Source organism: Lissotriton helveticus, chromosome 2_1 (assembly GCF_964261635.1).
Source record: "Lissotriton helveticus chromosome 2_1, aLisHel1.1, whole genome shotgun sequence".
NCBI classification, from domain to species: Eukaryota; Metazoa; Chordata; class Amphibia; order Caudata; family Salamandridae; genus Lissotriton; species Lissotriton helveticus.
Genome location: NC_136059.1, coordinates 565,247,817 through 565,267,565, shown reverse-complemented (window position 1 = coordinate 565,267,565; position 19,749 = coordinate 565,247,817). Strand labels below are relative to the sequence as shown.

General features: G+C 43.6%; 1 protein-coding gene across 1 annotated transcript in view; it reads left to right on the top strand.

The window, feature by feature from the left end:
- Positions 1-19,749, top strand: part of ANKDD1B (ankyrin repeat and death domain containing 1B) — a 479,621-nt gene that overhangs the window by 94,632 nt on the left and 365,240 nt on the right. The window contains exon 4 of the mRNA XM_078675234.1: positions 14,975-15,073. Coding sequence (XP_078531360.1) covers positions 14,975-15,073 — 99 coding nt within the window. The remainder of the gene's footprint in view (positions 1-14,974; positions 15,074-19,749) is intronic.

Genomic DNA, 19,749 nt, shown 5'->3' with positions numbered 1-19,749 from the left:
AATTTGCGAGCTATTTGATTATTGGCAGAAACAGTGCACTGTCAAAAAAAAATCGAATTTAGTCTTCCCTATTCGTGGAAATAGGATTATATCTTAAAAACGTTGCAGGCACAAAGATAATCTTGTTGGAACTGGGAAATCGACATGATTAAGGGCGGCCCAGCGATCCATCTGCACTTAGAGAAACTAAAATAACAAGCATTTGCAATGCAATAGGTCTCGCAGCATTAAAGTTTGAGTTACTGGCATTGTAAATGACAATGCTTTGCATAAATCTTTTTTTTTATTTGCAATTGGTATATAAACATTGCTTGTGAATGGTTAGCGGTTGCTTATGCTTATCTAAGTTGGCAGTAATATAGAGTGCTAGTCTTCCTTGTTATAAGCATGCTGATTTAAAGCGAGTGCCTGCACTTCTTACAACACTTGAAACGGAGAGTGCCTAAAATTCTTAGTGGGCGTTCAATGCTTTTAATTGGAGAGCACCAGCCCTTCTCAATAGCTCACAGGTACCATGGGACAGTGTGTATCTACACTTCTGTAATTCAATTTTAACCACTGATAGTAGGTGGCAGCGTGCGTGGAAAAGTGTGCACGACCACAAAGCGCGAGCGTGTGGGGACTGGGATATTGCGAACACTAAGTTGTCTCTCAAACTGTGATGCTGAGAGAGCAGGCTCGCAGTGTAGTGAGCAGTGCATTATAGTGAGTGGACGCTGGTGCTGCGAGTTTGTATCACAGTGAAAAGTGAAAGGTGGCAGTAGGCTGACCGGATTTTGTGTAAATGGTCAGAAGACGCTAATCTCTGCGTGATGTGGTGCCGAGGTGTTACACATACCACTGGAATGAAGCCACACATACTCCATGTGAAGTAAACAGCGTACTGAAGCGGCGTGGCCGCACACACATTACCTTCTCTCTCTGTGTATCAGATAGAAGCTGCGAAAGAAACCTAGCAGCTCATTCTCGATCAAGGCGCTGTACTCAGTCCTCCCCTTGCAAAAACCTACTGCCCTCCAGCCATGGGTCGGCATCACCTCTGCCCATGTGACATCAGTCCGCTGCTTGGGCGCACCCTATTAGAGGGGTCTAATGTCTGAGCCCCAACAAGGAGACAGTGACAGAGAGAAGAAACGCCACAGGTAACATCGGAGCTCCTGAGAGTAGGGGTGAGAGGGGCAGCGAGTTGTAAAAGCACGGTAAAGAGAAGAAAGAGCTTTAGAAGGAAAGGAAAACTGAAGATACTAAGGAAGGAGATACATATATCAGAGTGTGCAGACAGTACGAATAAAGATCTTATAAATGAGCGAGGTGGGTGGGTAGGGGCAGGGAGATGATAGAGTCAGATTAAAGAGAAGAGGGGAAAGGCAGGAAGAGATAACATCAGACAGAGAGACGTAGAGAAGGGGGTCAAAGAGAGTAGGGGCAGGTGATCAGAGGGAAGTAACGGGACAGGAGGCAGAGAGAGGAGGCAGAGAGAGTTGACAGAAGAGGGCAAAGGCGGGCTACAGGGCAGTGCCAAAGACAGTTGTTATCCCAGGGGTCTGAGGGGGACCTGTTAGGGTGGGATCCAAAGATGGGCCTAATCTGAGCACCGGGGGAGGTAGCGGTGTGACCAGGGGAGTGCAGAAGCTGGTGGCGGGCAGCACCCAGCACGAGGGCCTGCCCCTGCCCGTGTGATCCTGGAGGTTGCGGCTCTGTCCGGAGTGCTCTGATCCGGGGGGGAGCGGTGGCGGGGTCCCTCGCCCCTAGAGTGGCGCGGGCTGCTCCGGGCCGGCTCTGCTGCTCTATGCGTCCCTCCCGACTGCTGCTGCATGATCCCGTAACGGGACGGGCTGCGAGCTGTAGCCTCGGGGCCAGGGCATGGCGTGCGGCCGGCTCTGCCTCGGTCAGCCCCTGGCCTCAGGGATGCAGGGCCCGGCGGAGGCTGCTTTGTGCAGCGGCTGAAACCATGGTGAGGGCTGGCGGTACAAAGTTTGGTAGCTCCGTAGTACATACACGAGCTGGGCCTCTATGGCACACAGCTGTATGCGTAGTGAGGCTAAGTTTCGCGGCACTGATGCATCTGGGGCTTTCAAACATCTGCACTGTTGTGCTTGGTAGACCACGTTGTACCTACGTGCATGAACATCTGGGCCTCGTTTCTTTCTGCCCTGCCAGAGGATTAGGCAACCTTGTAGTTGGACAGTAAATCTAAACTGACAGTATTTATATGGGAGGAAAAACAACGAGGCCTGCCGAAGTCGCAAGTGCATGACGTAATGAGAAATAGGAATATTTCTGGAAAAACACATATTGGCATTTCGAGTGCATGTGACCCATGTGGCACAGACATCGCTCTCAGCTGTTTACACTGAACGTGAGCTGAGTAAATCTGTGCTCTTATAACAATGCCCTTGATGCACATGGATTGACCCATGTTCCCCTGCGCCAGGGCCATAATATGACCAGACAGACAGTTTCAGTGATCGAGCGCTTACCACAACTGTCTCTTGGCGCTTAGATCCCGAGTGTTATTATCTTGTTATGATATGTCTGCCATCAGTTGGGTGTCGTGCGTTAGCACTTAACCCCCTGAGCTATCTTGTGACGAACTGTTGTGAGTCCTGAGTTCCAGCCTGCCTCTAAAAAGCATCGCGTTAGTTTGAAGAAAACAAACAAAGAGCAGAAAGAACTACAGCAGCTCGTCTGCACACCGATGCGCCTTCTAGATCAATGCACTCCAAGCAACCCCGGTCTTTGTCTCACATAGTCGCAAGCAGTGCTTTAAATGGAAAAAAAGCATTAACAAGTCAAATACCGCTGCTTCCTGAAACAAGTAAAATACCGCTGCTTCCTGAAATAAAGCCTGCCTGTTTATCAGCGCCGCACGCCCCTCTGCAGACTCCCCCTGCATTCCAAACTCTGTCACGTGAACTGTTCACGAGGCGCGCGTCGTGATCCGATTCTTTCTGCAATGCTTTCTAATGCAAAAGCTCACGCACGCGACCTATTCCTATTGGAAAATGCTGCCCGTGGCCAGCTCTTGTCTCCCCTCGTTGTCAGCTGAGCCGACAGCTATAGTTCTCTGGCGAGAACGTGCTTCGCGCGTTTCTAGCCGAGACCTAGAAAGCACTCATAGTGAATAACCTGCCGAGCCCTCAGGCAAACGCCTGATGCCCGCAATGGTTAGTCTGGCCAGCCCCAAGTAACACTTGCCCCCAGCCTCCCAGGCAAACACCTGATGCCCGCTACAGCCAGTCTGGCCCTGCCCTCATGTGCTTCTCTGCCCCATGCTCCATGTGATTCTCTCTTGCTCGTGTGCTTGTCACCCCTCCATACTCCATATTGCGCTCATTGCCGTGTGCTTCTCCTATCGCCCTAAGTTGTTCTTTTCCTTGTGTGCTTTTCCCAGTTAGGCTCTGTGTTGCTTCGTTTGCCCTTTCCCCCAGCTGCCTTTAGTTGAATTGAATTTTCCCACTCCTACTCACTTTCCGGTTGCTGCTTTCTCCCTGGTGCCCAATCATGCAAGTGTACGCTAGAGTCATAACGCAATCTCATGATTGCTTTTTTATTTAAAAAAGTTACATTTGTTTTTTAACTGATGCTGTGCAGCATCAGCAAACAGGTTTGGTAACGCCAATAGGTCAACTAGGCAATACATATTGCCTTTGGCAGTGCTTGGTCCTATTTGTGACTAGGAACTCCGGGTCCATGGTCATATACTTTGTTAATATCCATGAGTGCCGGAACCTTTGTTTCTCTGCACATTGGTACCAGCAAGCTCAGGGTCTGTTCCTATGAGTGCCAAGTACCCTGTTCTATGGCCCACTTTTGTAATAAGAGAAAGGATAACTTTAGAGCAACCATGTTACATTGTATTTGTAGCTTCTATTTTCAGCCTATAGTGTCAGGGCTACTAGTGACTTGACTGGTAACGTCTTCTCCAAGCTGTCTAATTCAGAGTTTTCCAAACTCCAAAAACTGCGGCTGACCCTTAGTTCAGCACCTCAATCCCCGTTCCATAGACAGACATGTCCTGTGCATAACACTTCCGAAGTCTGACGCAGTTCGACTCCACTGGAAACCAGACAATGGATTTTGAATGAGTGGAAGGTGCACCAGGAAAAGAGTCCAAACGCTTATAGGGAAGTCCTTTAAATTAATTTTATTTCTTATACTAAAACATGCAGTCAGACATCAGCCAACGCATTTCGTTCTTTAGAAAAGAACTTCTTCAGGGCAATACTTAACAGAGATCTTGTTGAGTTTTTAATCACAAAAGTATAATATCCTGGTCTTTGTGATGTCAGTGGCAGGTGCCGCTTTCACTCAGAAAGTGGCACCTGCCACTGACATCACGAAGACCTTGCTGAAAATTTGGGCTAGAATCGATCCACTGGAACCTTGACCATGGGCCCCCCAGATGGGATTGCCTTCGATTAATCTTTCTGCATTATGCACAGGAATGGCCTTGCTAACACCGCAATCATAGATTGTTGTAATTGCCATTTACGCTCTTGAATTCTGAATGGGGGATGTTCCAGTTGTGATCCGGTTAATATTCCTTCGCTATTTAATCTCAACAGGACTACTGCTAACTAGCAATACCGACTGCTGTAACTGACCATTCCTGCCCTGGAACTCTGATTGTGGGCTTCCGAGTGATGACCAGGTTATTATACCTTTGTGATTTTAGATAGAGGTCTGGATATGCCGGCGCAGAATCAGGGCGGGAGAGCACGTGTTGGGCCTCAGACATTGGTGGGCCCAGTGAACTGCTATTCAGAACAACTCCATCTGGGTTTGGAAGACCCTGCAAGCAGCAAGTCCAGCGCTCCGTGCGCAATTGGTGTTTAGGCCGTGGAGAGAGTGAATGGTGATGTCTTTCCCCACCGGAGGCAATTCCTAGTGCAGCAGATAGTTGGGTGCAGGCAGCGTGATGGGATGATCGGCCTGTAATGTAGTCTGCTGCGACCTTGCGGGTTAGTACAACTGGGAGGCTGGCAGGGATCTGGGTTTCTGGACAGGAGGTAGAATGAGAGCTTTTTAACCGCCGGGGAGTCACCAGGCGACAGGCCCCTCCGCTCCATCCCACGTACCCCCCAATTCGCAGCCCCCCAGGGTATAGTGGCCGCCTCCCGGACCCAACGTGTGGCCCTGTCCCCGTGGGGCCTCACACGGCCAAGCTGGCCATGGATCGGAGGTGGCAGTGCGCAGTCGGGGGTGAGGCAACATAGCCCGCGCCCGATGGACTCACCACCTCTCTCTGCGTTGCCTCCGATGGGAAGCCGGCTCTCGCTTGTGCTTGCCTGCGGGTGTGTCGCGTTGCCCGAAGGAGCGGCGCGGGCCGGAGCTCGCTCCTCCCCACGCTCCTTTGATCACCGAAAGGTCAATTTAGCCGCCATCTGGACACGGTTTGGTTACATCTGGGTGCTTGCCTCGATAACTGCTATCACCCGGCGCCAATCTGTGGTGATTACATGCCGCTGTGCAGGGGATATCAATGCCGGATTGAAGACGGCTGGCGGAGCTTCAATGCCGCGCGGCCATGTTGGTCGACGGCTTGGCCACGCCCAAGACACCAGTTCTACAAATGCATCTGTTACTTTTAGGGCACAGTGGCGCGGAGTGAATAAGGCAGTGCTCACTCTTCAAGTTGCAAGAGATGGCATTTCAATTTTGTCTTGAAGTATCGGAGAGGGGCTGCCTGGATGCCTAATGGTTAAAAGTGAAAAAGATATGGAAGGTAAAAAGACCGGAACATCTTATCTTATCTTATCAAAGTCTTATAAAGCGCTCGCACACCCAAAGGTTTCATGGCGCTGACCAGCAGGGGAACTAACTTACGAGAGGCCGTTAGCACTAGGCCGCGACCTGGGTGAACAGCCATGTTTTTAAGAGCTTCCTGAATGGAAGGAGGGCAATGCATGAGCGAAGCTCCAGGGGGAGAGAGTTCCATAGCTTGGGAGCGAGGGTGGCAAACCTTCGGCCTCCTTTGCGCAACAGCTTGTAGCGAGGGACAGTCAGGAAGGTTTGGGAGGCAGAGCGAAGGTTGCGGGAAGGGGTATACCTAAGAAGAAGTTTTTGGATAAACTGTGGGCCAGAGTTGTGAAGGGATTTGAAAATCATGCAGGCCGATTTGAAACTAACGCGATGTTGAATCGGAAGCCAATGGAGCTGCCTCAGAAGCGGTCTGGCGGACTGCCATCGAGGGTGGTGATAAATCAGTCTCGCTGCCTGGTTTTGTGCCAGCTGGAGACGTTTGCTAAGGGTGACAGGCAGACCAAGATAGATGGCATTGGCGTAATCTAAGTGAGACAACACCAATGCTCTTACAACCTGCGTCAGTGCAGGTCGAGTGAGCAGCCGACTGATCTTCCTTATTTTCCGTAGTTGAAAAAAGCAGGTGGACACAACGGAATTGACCTGAGGTTTTAAGGAAAGCTCATCATCGATAACTACCCCCAAGCTTTTGACTGATCTAGACGGCGCAGGTGGGGACCCCAGCTTAGATGGCCAGTATTGGGGGCCCCAGAAACGGTGACTATCGCCGAGCAGGACCAGTTCCGTTTTTCCCGGATTCAGCTTGAGTTGAGACCACACAACATGAGACCACACAAGGTGTCATGGGTTAAGCTAGAAAAATAAAGCTAAGCGATCTTAGTTTCTGGATTGGGGATATAATGAGATATGATATGGAGGGATTGGGTGTGGCATGCATTGTATGCAAACATAAGTAACTTATAAATGGCTCAATTTTTAGCCAAGATCTAGCCGGTTCAGGGCCCAAATGAATAGGTGGAATTCAATATACCTTAGAAGATTTTACAAGTACAACAAGAAGATTTTTTGAAGATAATTTTAAGACTTTTTCTACTGGGGCACATGTCCGGTGGAGTAGATATATGGATAACTTAGTTTGGTAGTCCAGTCTCATGAGTGAACGGATTAGAGTTTTTGCACTGTTAAATGGGATATGTTGACTGATCATTCTTTATATTTAATATTTGATAACTGGGTGACTCTATTGGTTTTAAAAGACTTCCATCAACACAGATGGGCTGAAAAGAAACCTACATTTCCTGGTGGAGAAAAGTACATTTAGGGGTTTCAGGAGGAAATTGAGTAGAGTTATAAAGATGGGGACAGACAAGGAGAGAAAAAACAGGACCTCAGTTTTAGAGTTGTTTAATATAAGGGAGTTTAAAGTCATCCAGTGGCAGACAACAGTGAGATAGTTTAGTGTCTGTGCCTGAGAGTGGAATGAAAAATTAGGAAGTAACCAAATAATTTGAGTATTATCAGCGTGAAGAAAGAACTCAAATCCAAAAATAAACATGAACGTAAAATGTTAAATTTAATATTTTTTATAGTACCCAAGCCATGCTGTGTAGGGTTAGAAATCTAGCCTGAGCTTTTGGCCATAATTTTGAATACGCTAAATTGAAAATACGCTATTCATCCATTGTAGATGCCTAATCTCTGTCACACCTTCTACCGAGATTTTTTTGACTTTTTTTACATCTGTAGCGGTATATCCTCTTATTGGTGTTATCTTTTGAATAGATTATATATATTTTAGGGACTATTCCATGCCAGATCTTCACCATGTTAATGCCTCCTTTATTATTAAACATCTTCTTCTTCACCCTATTAAAACTCTTTCTGGCATCCTACTGCATACTGCTGTACACCATTGAACCTCACATCATTCAGTGTTGTCTTTTCTGGTGCATCACCCACTGCCATCCTGCTATCAACATGCCTTTCCCGATCAGTACTTAGGGTTTTATATGACTGGTGGTCTGTTTTCCCTGATGTCTGCATGTTCCTTGATCTGTACAGCTGGATGTCTGTATCCCCTTTTGAATGTTAGGGATGTGTGTACTTAGTGAATGTCTCTAAGTTGTGTGCCTGTGTGCATACAAACCATACAAATGCTAAACCTATTGGCTTTCTAAGTGTTTGTTTAAGTGTCCTTTAAACTTAAAGATTCCCCTGGTCTCGTAGGGTCTTTACCTCCATCTCAGCTTTTTTCTGAGATGGGTTAGGCTAGGCTACTTTTAAATGACAAATTATGTCACAAAAGATTACTTAAAATAGGAGACTCCTTGTCGAAGGTTTGCGATCTTCTATGGAGGCTCTTCACACAGACCATCTAGAGGGAGCATCTGATAAAGAACAGGGAGTGTGCTTTGCCTGACTGAGATGATTATGCAGGCTGAACATGCTGCTTGGTATGTCTTTCCTACTCCCACAGCACTGAAGGAGGCTACTGTGCTTATAGTGTGTCAAGACTCCACAAGTTCCCAATAAAAGAGCATTCCTGCTTTCACATTTAAGTCTCTCCAACACTGCAGACAAGATAATAGGCACTGTTTCCACTCGCCTTTGTCTCTATGTGGCCACCCATGCTTTCTGCACTCCACTTGCAAAGACTGCCACATTATGAGGTTTCTTTTTCTTTTCCTACAGACCAGTCCTATCCTTCCACCTTCTATAAACACCAGCAAGCCACACTTATAATGATGTCCTTCCATTATAGTTTTAGCGCCTATTCAACCACCGCTGGAGATAAGTGATTGAACATTTTGACATCAGACATAAAAATATAGAACAGTTATTGCTAGAGGTCGTCAATGACTAATATTTTCAGACAATGGGATGTACATCAGCAAGATAAGAATGTGTGCTAACTCTGGTCAAAGGTCTCCAGTGCTGAATGTATCTATATAGTATTTGTTATGTTATGTTAGACCGACTTGTATAGCCCAATAGCTGCCTCAGCAAAGAGGCGTCCCGGCGCTTACTACAGGCAGACCAAAACACTAGAGCGTAAACCGCAGGGAAAACATGAGTTTTTATAGCCTTCCTAAACGTCAAAGAATTCTCCAGGCTGCGGATGTGTATGGGGAGGGAATTCCATTGTATAGTGCAAACCTTGCCAAAAGGTAGCAGAGTGCTGTATGTGGGCAAAGGCAAACTTGAAATTGGTGAATATTAGAAGAGAAAGCTGAATTGTGGACAGTTAATGCGCTGTCACATAGTGTTCTTTAAAGAGGTGAGTCTTTTTTTGAGCAGCATTGCGGCAGTCCTGGTGCATATGGGCATGTTGTTGCAGATCCTTGGTGCATAGATGGAGAAAGTCTGCCGTATATTTTTCTCTTTTTGTACACTTTGGTGTTCTGACTGCGATTGTGCTGAGAGCCACCAAAGTACACCCACCACAGTTAGCGAGCTTTCTGCAAGATAAGCTAGGGTACTGGGTGTGATGGCTTAGCAAATGATGCTGCTAGTTTTGAAGATGCTGCGAGCTGACAAGGGGAGCCTATGGAGTTCCACCAGGGTGGGGGTGATGTCATATTTCCTCATGCCCTGGCTGAGATGTGCTGCCGCGTGCAGGATGCCCTTAAGGGGTGCTGGTGTAGATTCTGTGTGCTCATGGAGTAGAGCATTAACCACCATCCAGATGTGAGAGTACAAGGGCTTGAACAGCAGCTCTGAAGCTGCTTTCTGGAAGAAACTGTTTGACTTTAGAAGAGAGAGTTGGTAACGGGCCGTCTTTGTATTTTTTAGCAATGTGTTCTTTGAGGGAGAGGTTTGTGTTCATGGTGAATCCAAGTGATTCAACATTCTCAGACCTTTGGGGGAAACAACCTTTACAACCAACCATTACATTGCACTACACTTACAACGCAGGCATTACATCGCAACATCCTTTACAACGCATGACATTACACCGCATACCATTACAACGCATGACACTACATTGCATGTCACTACAATGCAGGCATTATAACGCATTATATAAGCAAAAAATTCCTATGCAGACTAAATGCTAGACAAGGGGATGTGGAACCCAATTATGACTAGGAACAGACAAGTAAAAAATGTTTGAGTGGTCATACATGTGAGACAGACATATTTTTAATATACACAATAAAAATCAAATATAAAAAACTAACAAAAATTCAAATTGTGTGACATTATACAATTAAAATTATGAAATACAGTAAGTACATATAATAAAACAATGTATTATAACGCATACCATTACAACGCATACCATTAGAATTAGAATAGTAATTTTTAACCCCACACTATCCAACACTTACCCTACTGTTGCACCCCCTGGAGTTAGAATAATAATTTTTACCACTATACTATACAATGCTTACCTTAAATGCAATGTAATGGTATGCGTTGTAAACGTAGTATGCAAATTAATGGAATGCTTTGTAAAGGTAGTTTTTTAAAATACGATGTGGTGTCATGCGATGTACTGGAATGCGTTGTAGCGGATGTTGGGATGTTAAAACTGCGTTGTAAGTGCATGCGTTGTAAATGTATGCATAGTAACGTCATACATTCGACATTTGGGGTTCAGGTTCATAAAGGTTCATGTCATGCAGCTCGGTTTATACTTGTTCTTGTTTGTTGATTTTAGCAAATAATTGGAATTCCATCTTGGTTTGGTTGAGCATCAGGTAGGTGCTGGACATTCAGGTCTGGATGATGTGCAAGCTTTATTTGAGGTGTTGGATGTCTGATTAGAGGGGAATTTCAAGGAGAGTTGAGTATCATTGGTATATTGGTGAATCGTAATCCTGGTATCTGTGAGTAGAGCACCAAGCACCTCTATTAAAAGGTTGAAGATTACATGAGACAGTATGGAATCACTGAGGGACTCTACATATGATAGGGATCTTTTTTGACATGGATGTGCCCATGTGAAAACACTGGTGTCATTGGAAAGGAAGGAGGAGAACCTTTGAAGGACACGGACTCTGAATTTAATTTGCGACTCAAGGGTGCAAATGAGGGTGGGATGGTTGACTGTGTCAAAGGTAACTGAGAAGTCCAGCAATATCAGGAGGCAGGGATCATCTTCGTCTGATTTCAAGACATTGTCTACGATGCGTAAGGTGGTGGTCTTCTTGCTGCAGCATGATCTGAAGCCAGACTGGTGGTTGTGAAGAAGATGGTTTGCATAGATGTGATCTTGGAGTTGAACATAGACTGCTTTTTCAGTCACCTTGCCGATTAATGTTAGTTGAGAGATGGGCCAGCAGTTGTTGAGAAAATTAGGGTGAAGTACAGGTTTCTTTAGGAGTGGGAGGCTCTAGCCAATCCTGATTTTTGGGAAGATGCCTTGAGGGAGGGATGCATTGGCAATAGTAAGTAGGAGTGAGAGAGCAACCTCATAGCGAAGTTAGATGAAAGACAATGGTAAGACATCATTTTCATAAAGCATGGCTTTGAGGGACTTGAGTATGTCAGTCTGATATGGGAGAGATATGGCTTTAAACGTTGACAATTTCGAGATTCTGCAGGAAGGGGTGGGTGTGTGCGATTCACAAGATTTTTCAGAGACTTCCTGCTTAGAACATTATGGATATAAAGTTTCATAGAGTTATAGTTTAAGAAATGGCCATGTTTAATTCAGTCAAATGTTGAGGTGGTCGTTAATGTTTATTAGGTTTTGGCATACCCACAAAGTTCTAATGAAGATCCTTTTGTTTTGATTACATTGATGTCTTAATGAAGGACTATGACTGGTTTAATCACTACATTTCTAATGTTTCTGCTATGTTAAATATTAGAGGGGATGGGTGTTTAGTCCCTGATCAAAATGTTGAAAACAAGTTAGGCACAGAAAAGAGAGGCAAAGAAGCCATCTTATAAACGTAGCTTTTTGTACTGAAGCAAACGCAAACCACAAAATAAACAAATACTTAATGAATGAGCTAGATATATGCGTGTGTGTTGCTTTTAGTAGGAGAAATCATTTCAAGATGGCTTTGGTGTCCAAACAAATAGTTCATGCCTGCTCTTGCTCAGAACAATGACCCTCATGCATTGCAAAGGCAGCTTTCGGTAGGAGGTGAGGTAATACGCCTCATTACTGACATCATTATGATAAGAATGAAATACTCCTCTGGACTGAGACAAAATATAATGATACTTTTATTCAAGACTGACGAGTATTATTGTGAATGTGCAGTATTAATGCATTCACCTCAAAGCATGCGTGGTGCGTAACAGTGTACATTCTGCTGTGTGCTCAAGACCAAAGCGCTTATCTCTCAATGCCACTCACACGGGCCCTCAAGCTTACACCAGTATCCCCATTGCCTTATCCCATTATCAATCATCCTATTTGCCCTATTGCCCCGCAACTCATTTTTATCCCCCTAGCTACCTCCTCAATGGCGCACATCAGTACTCGTGCAGATGTGTGCCCGTGGCTACAAAGGAATGTTTATAATCATGTAATGCACATACATATACATGTAAGTACACACCCATGCTTATTTACAGAGAGAGGGGGGCGACACCAGGGTTGATTTTTTTCTCATAAAAGCAGCGGTTTCAAAGCCCAAATTTCACTGTGGTTTCATGTTATTGAGCATGTGACGTAATTGTGATGAACCACAGATGTCATACATGATGCCGGCTCTTCGTCACGCCCTTTGAAGTGTCTTGTGCATGGCATGTAAAGAAGGTCTGACCCCCAGTGAAAGTTGGGGCCCCTGAACCCTGCAGACAGCAGTTCAAAACTCTCGACCTCCGTAGTCGAAATATGCTGTTTGTAGTGCCTGGCATGATCACTGAAAGTACACACTGAAATATCGTATGTGCTGTCTATACAGACAGCAGAACAGTCTGTGCAGGGTTTCGCTTTCTGTTAAAAAAAAAATAACGTTTCTTGTTTGGAAAAACAAGCAACTTTCATACTATCGGCACCCAAATAAACATATCACATAACTGTCTAAAATGTAAAAACCCTGAAATGCTAATTGGGGGTTGTGGTGAAATGCGAGTGTGTCTTCAGCCTGTTGGGTTTGTGACTCTGTCGTTGGACCAGACCCCACGTCACCTTGGTGTGTATTCTGTGTGAGTGGGGTGGGGCCGATGTGGTGTTTTGCCTCGAAGCAGCCCCACGGCAGGCTGCAGAATGTCAGTAGCTTAATCTACAAACCCAATTTCCAATAAATGTATTAGATGCATGTGGCGGCTAGAGTGAGTGTAAAAGCTGAAACAAACCGTAAATGCAATTGTATAGCAAAAAGACGTAATGTAAACAATAAAAAACACAACATTGTAAAAGTTGCCAAAGTGAAACAATTGTGTCAAAAACCAGCAGTGCCACAGAGTTCCACTCTTACCTTGCCGGGCATAGATGCAGAGGGGATAGCCCATGCTGAACGTACGCTCTGCCTCCCTGACTCCGCAAACTCTGCCTCAGCGAAGCCTGCAGAAGAAAGACTACAGTCTTCAAGGGGCGGAATGGAAGGGCAGAGCAGTGGAAACAAAAAAAGGCTACAACTGCCTGATTAAATCCCACCCAATAGCACATGAATTTGTTGAGCTACGTCTAACATGGTCACTGTTCGAAATGATTACGGCGCGGTCTAGGCTTTTGAACTGTATACGCCAACCCCCAAGACAAGAATACAACGCCCATCTCAAACAATTGACTCGTTCTCCGGGATTTTTTTTTTGTGCACATTTTATATAGCGTGAACTCGAATCGAAGGTATTGGAGCGCTTTATGTGAGCACCGTATTTACATTACACATTCAGGCACGGGAGATTAAGTGATTTGCCCAGAATCACAGGTTGTCGGGCAAAACAGAGTAACCAAAAGAAACCACAAGCTCCAAATTCATATCTGAAATACACACCACTTCATTAACAAGCCAGTATCCGTGGGTTAGCAACTTTACACTCACTTGATAGGAATGGACGCTCGGAACACATAGAACAAGCGAGTTCCGGCTGATTACCACCATCTTCCTCCGAGGCGAAGCAGAAATGCCTTGGAGGAAGGCAGCGTCATTTTGGGATTGAGGGGCGTGTTTTTTGTTCTCTCCTCTTCCCATTGTTACATTCCAGCCAATGGGAAGAGGAGAGAAACAAAACAGAAAGAAAGTAAAAAACACACCCCTAAATCCCAAAAAGACGGGGCTGAAACAGAGTGACGCCCCTCTCCTCCAATGCTGGCCTCCATTTAGGAAGCCAGCCAATGGAGAAGAGGGGCGGGTTCAAGCCCCCACACTCCAAAACATAAGATCTCCCCTGCGAGACTGCGCAAGCGCATCCTAGGCAGGCTTCGACCTAAAAAGGAAGCTACTCTTTGCAAATGCAAAAGATTTTAAGTACTCTGTGCAAACATTCTATACATTTTTCTTTGGAAAAGAGAGTAATTTTCAAAACTTACAGTGCAGCTACTGACGTGCGCATCAAGCACATGGTGACAAAGTGAAGTAAGTTAAGTGAAATCAATGAGTGAGTTTTGGGTGGTATTCAAATCCAGAAAAAAAACCGCATACCTTGAATTTTCTACCTTCTGCGCTGACACCAAATAGGGCCTGCCCCATCCTATTTTAACTCATCTCTTTGCTAGAACAATGATATGGTGCTATGGCTTAGGGCAATAACATACTTCTATATTTCATGAATGACAGTCACAGTCAGCCAGTTGGTGCTGCAGGTAATCGGGGCCACAACAATCAATGGCTGAGCTCTATGTCCTTCCTGTATACTTTGCACGAGCTCTGTGACAGCTACTGATGATTCTCCGAGGTCTCGGAAAGACCTTTCATCCATCAAGCAGTCCACACTGGAGCTTTGAGAGAGCCTCCCAAGTGAAAATACTTGATCGAGTAATGGCCTACACTGCGAATCTCATCGTGAACTTTTGAACACATTGTGGAAAATACAGATACAGAAAGACAAGCGTGTGCTATGGTGTTTTTCTTTGTCAAGTACCACTCTGTTTCCTGCAAGAAGTGTGGCTGTCTAGAAAACTGTTAACACATATGCAACCTGGCAGAAAACTAAGCGGTTCTGTGGATTTATTGGAGCTCCTCATGACTATCCTAGCGAGTAGAGCTGAAGTGCTAGACTGATTCTATTAATTAATTTGTATTAAATTAGTGGAGGTTTTATACTATTTAAAACTTGTTCAAACTTTTCTTTTTTTTAGCATGGTTTGATGACAATTCATCTTGCTGCCTGGAATGCAGATCTGAATATTATGGTTATGTTAATTAAAGCGGGTGCTAATCAAAAGGCTACAAATGAGGTGAGTTGAGTTGATTCTTTTTGTTTAAAGCTTAACCTGATTTTCGATTTTATCTTTTACCCATTGGGCTGGTAAGCGTATCTCAAATGTTACAAGTTGCTAATAGCGACTTTGCTTCATTGCATCAGATACAGCACATAGAAAAGCCCTGACTAGAGCATCACTGAGTGAGGGGCATTTTATTACCATGAAAAATAATATGTGGGTGCTCCATTTAAAAGAATACCAAAGGAAACATTTAGAGTTTAGCAAACAGGGTACTCTGTTGCAAACACGACGGAGTACGCTGTTGTTCAAAATGACGGTTCATCCGTCCTAGGTAGGGTTGGGAGGACCATCTGCTTTCTGTCCATGGAGTCCCACTTGGCTCCTTCAACTGAAAGCTTCCGTCTTGGGCCTGACAGAGTAGAGGCCATCGGTGGAAGAGCATTACACTGCCCACCTTATCTATTGTGGAAGGCGCCAGGGAAGGAAAAAAACCGAATAATTACCCCCACACCAAGGGAAAGATCGCTGAGTGTGAGGGCCATCAGTTTTTTGTTTTTCATTAGCAAATTGCCATTTTGGGAGTATGTTATTAAAAAACATAATTTTTGTAAAAACTGTTTCCTCTCCAGATACAGATTTCACTACTTGGTCAGCGGTGATCTCTAATTTTGACGGAAGGCAGTCCATCAGGGTGGCGGACGTAATGTTCTCTACAACCTTGACCAATGGAGTACTGTCTGCCAAACTCTAAATCTAGCCCTATATTTTTTACTTTTGTAAAGTGACTTTATTTCACAGCATTATCATCATTGCATTAGTGAAAGGGTTTTTACATGGAGGCTCGAATCACACTTTGTTTTATCATGTATTTCATGACCTCATTTTTCAGTCTGACAATGAACAGCCTGAGCAGTCTAGTAAGATCCCGTGTCAGCACCGCACAATCAACAACATATACAACACACCACATAATGCACAACGACCAGAAAGGTCTTTGACGCAGCCTCTTTAGACAATGACTTGTTTGAGTGAGCCCCCTTAAGGTACTGACTTGATGTGCTGTCTTTCTAGTTTTGGATCAGCCCACAGCATTTTGTGGATGTGCACATTTTACATTAGCCATTGCTTAATTTCTTAAAAAATAAGTGCTAGGCCAAATACTTTGGTTAGAAGCCCATGGCTGGTCCTATTAAATGTTGGGGTGCTGAATACCAAAGATGTACAGCCTTGATTCCACCTCATGCCCCTTTCATCCAACACCAGACACTCCCTGCCCCTTTAACTCACTCTTTCAGGTTCTTTTTCATCCCTGTTTTCTTTGATTGTCACTGTTATTCAGTCTTTCTCCTTTTTCTTTGTTCCCCATTTTGTGTTTTCCTCTTTCTTGCTCTAGGTCAAAGTCTGATGAGGAAAAATAAATGTGGTTACCACAAATTAGTGCCAATGGACTTAACCTGCTGACATAAAGCCCCTAAGGTCAGGTTCCATTTTATGTATGGTTGACTCAATCTTAGATAATGGAGGTTGCTGCCTTCTAAATCTTAGGTGCAGTAGAAATAGACCAAGCGGAAGGAAAGGATTTGTAAAAACCATATATCCCAAAATAAGCATATTCTCCAAATTGGCAAATTTATATCATGTTCAGCAGGTCAAAGAAGATAGATTTGAAGAATGAAGGTAAGATATATCACAGTATTTACATTTAGTATAGGAAAAAACCTGTCTAACCGTCAGTTAAACATGTATATCTCACTGAGGAAAACCACACACAATGAAAAGATACAGTAAATTAATTGCTGTCATCTACATGTGGATATACTTGAAGTACAGGTTGATATGAGGGACAGTCAATGTTTCGACCCCTATGGAAATGAGAGGAACACATATTCCTTGTAACAGGATCTTCATCAGGACAGAAGGAGCCACCTTACTTCCATTTTGAGAGAACCAGTGGGTAAACAATAGTTGGACCCGTAGGCTCCTATGCCAGAAAAACTAAAGTATTCATAAATAGTTCAGAGGTCCATAAATGTGGGAGGTAGGAGGTCAGCAGCACCTGGAAAACCTCCAAAGCATCAGCGTGATATTCCATGAAAGAATCCACCGAGCGTAACGGTTCTCGTATGCATACGATCACAATCATTCAGATATGCTTTCTGAGAACTTGGCCATTCTAAATGAATATGTCTAAATCAGACATAAACCATATAATACAAAATGGAACCTGTAATTCAGCCCAATTTCCTGTTAAAGGTTTAGCCTTATGACCCTATAATTCTGACACTTGCATGCAGCATTTTCTTTCCAACACTTCAATACTTCTGGAACTAAAATTAATCGTCCTGACCCATCTTATAAAACACAAACACCTGTAGTAGTTACCACATCTAGTTTAAGTAAGCTATGCCAACTATGGCTAGAACATTCTAGTCCAGCAAAGGAACACTTTTCCATAATTAATGAAAATATGGATTTTTCTGACTTTCTTCTAGGACCATACCCTAAAAGAAATAAAAGATTATTTACCACAGGAATATACGCCATGTATAATGATTTAAACAAATATTCAGAGAAAGAAGCTGCAGAAAGAATTAGGCAAATAGATCAAGAAAACTTGCAAACGGTTTTTAAAGTTATCAACAATGGAATGCACACACATTCTAAGAGAGGAGATTCATTTTACTAAATTCCGTCCTCAGCCTCCTCATGAAAGAAAACCTAGGTTTGTTACAACACAGGCAAGCTCAGTTAAGAGCAATCATGCAATTAAATTGGGCACTAGAAACACCCCGATCAGTTTTCACATATTGGCAACTTTTCAATGAAACTGCCATAAGTTAACCATATAAATTGGCACTCACTCAAAAAGCAATGGCCAAGAATGAATCTATAAACACACTATATTAAGTATAGAACAAGTTTAAAATGCACCTTTTACGGTTATTGACATTCCACCCACTACCTGGTTAATACACTTTATAATTTTCTTGCCCAATCCATTGGCTGATGTGAAAATATGCTCAATTTACAATTGTTCCATTCATGGAAATATCCTTTTTCCCACATCTGTTTGAATGAAAATAAAGAAGCCCCTTTGTATAACATTACAGCAAATTGTAGGAATCCCCTTGGACATTCCCTTCTGTGTGATGCCTTGTGTGCAGTACATTGCAGCCAAAGTTAAGTTGTGTTTTATTTGTTTCCCCCATTGTATCTATTCCTACACATCATGAACTCCTGAATAATGGTTCTCATTTATTTCTGAAAAATGTTACTTGCTGTGGTTTGGAAGCCGCCCAACCATACCTGATAAACTTTTCAGAAACAATACAATGTTGTGGAAGAACCTTTTACCCGCCATCTCAAAATATCGTTAGGAACATCCCTTTGCCTAGTATAAACATGAAATCTATGCATTTTGATGATCTAAACAAGCTATTGTCTGTTCTATCACAAAAAGAAGCCCCATTGACTTTAGATTTTGAAACATATAATCTGCAGATAGTCAGACCCACTTCAGAAATTCAGAGTCTGTTAGACACACAATACACAACACATTTTCCTGATATTGTACAGTGATTTGTAATTCTTCTTTGATGACTGGTGGTGTGCATCTTTTCAAGAACATTGGATCTGGTCTGGAGACTAGATTTAAAGCAGTATTTGGACTGATTCCATCGTTTTTTCACTCTATGTTCTTCAGCCTTTTTGGAGGATTCCCAATCATTATACTGCTAATCGGCTGTGGTACCATTATTTTTCTCCTGTTCCGACAAAGAAATTAACAACATGGAGTACATATATCCATCTGAATGAAAAGGCCAGCAAACTTTAGCATGCTATGTGGGACATGCTTGGATATCTGAGCGCAGGGAGCATTGGATGCTCACATTTTGCAAAATAGCTGATATACCAAAGATGTGTTCCGGTGCATAAACTGACCAACGTAAATCATCTTAAAGCTGGAGCAGCCTTCAATGACTCATCGTGCTAGGGAAACAATCACTCAACCTCTACAAGAACACCAGAGACAATGCTGAGCAATGCATCTGTCCCTTCTACAAGAAGCTTCTCATGGTAGAGCAATATTACTAGTGGCACTGTTCGATGCAGCTCTTGATGAGTAGCTTGACTCATTGTTATCTTTCGAGCCCCCTGGAATGGAGCTGCTAATACCATCAAGTGCCTCAGATAAGCAACCAATTAATGGTACATCGAATACGCAGATTACTAACAATGAACATACTCTATATGGTTTCCTTAAAGATAACACATATGTTGTGTGTGCTCCTGACGTTGTTGACAAGTCCTCTAATGAGTAATGAACTCAATATGTAAGTCGACAACGACATGTATTCACCTATATGACACAAAATCCTGTATGAACAATGAAGTGAAGAAAACCTTTTCTTTTTAATATAGTGTTTTTGTTTTTTGTTTTTCTATATATACCACATCTTTCTAATCTGGACTATTTCATATCGTCACTGGTATGTTTAATCTCCAACACGCATAGATAGATTACAATGTATATATAATCATCAATTATCTGAAACGATGCAAGGCTTAAAAGCATACATGCTTCAATTTGCTTACTATACTTTATGTATCATTTGGCCATTTACATACATGATATGTTGATTGCTATTGTTTTATGCTCCATTTACAAATATGATATGTTAACTGCC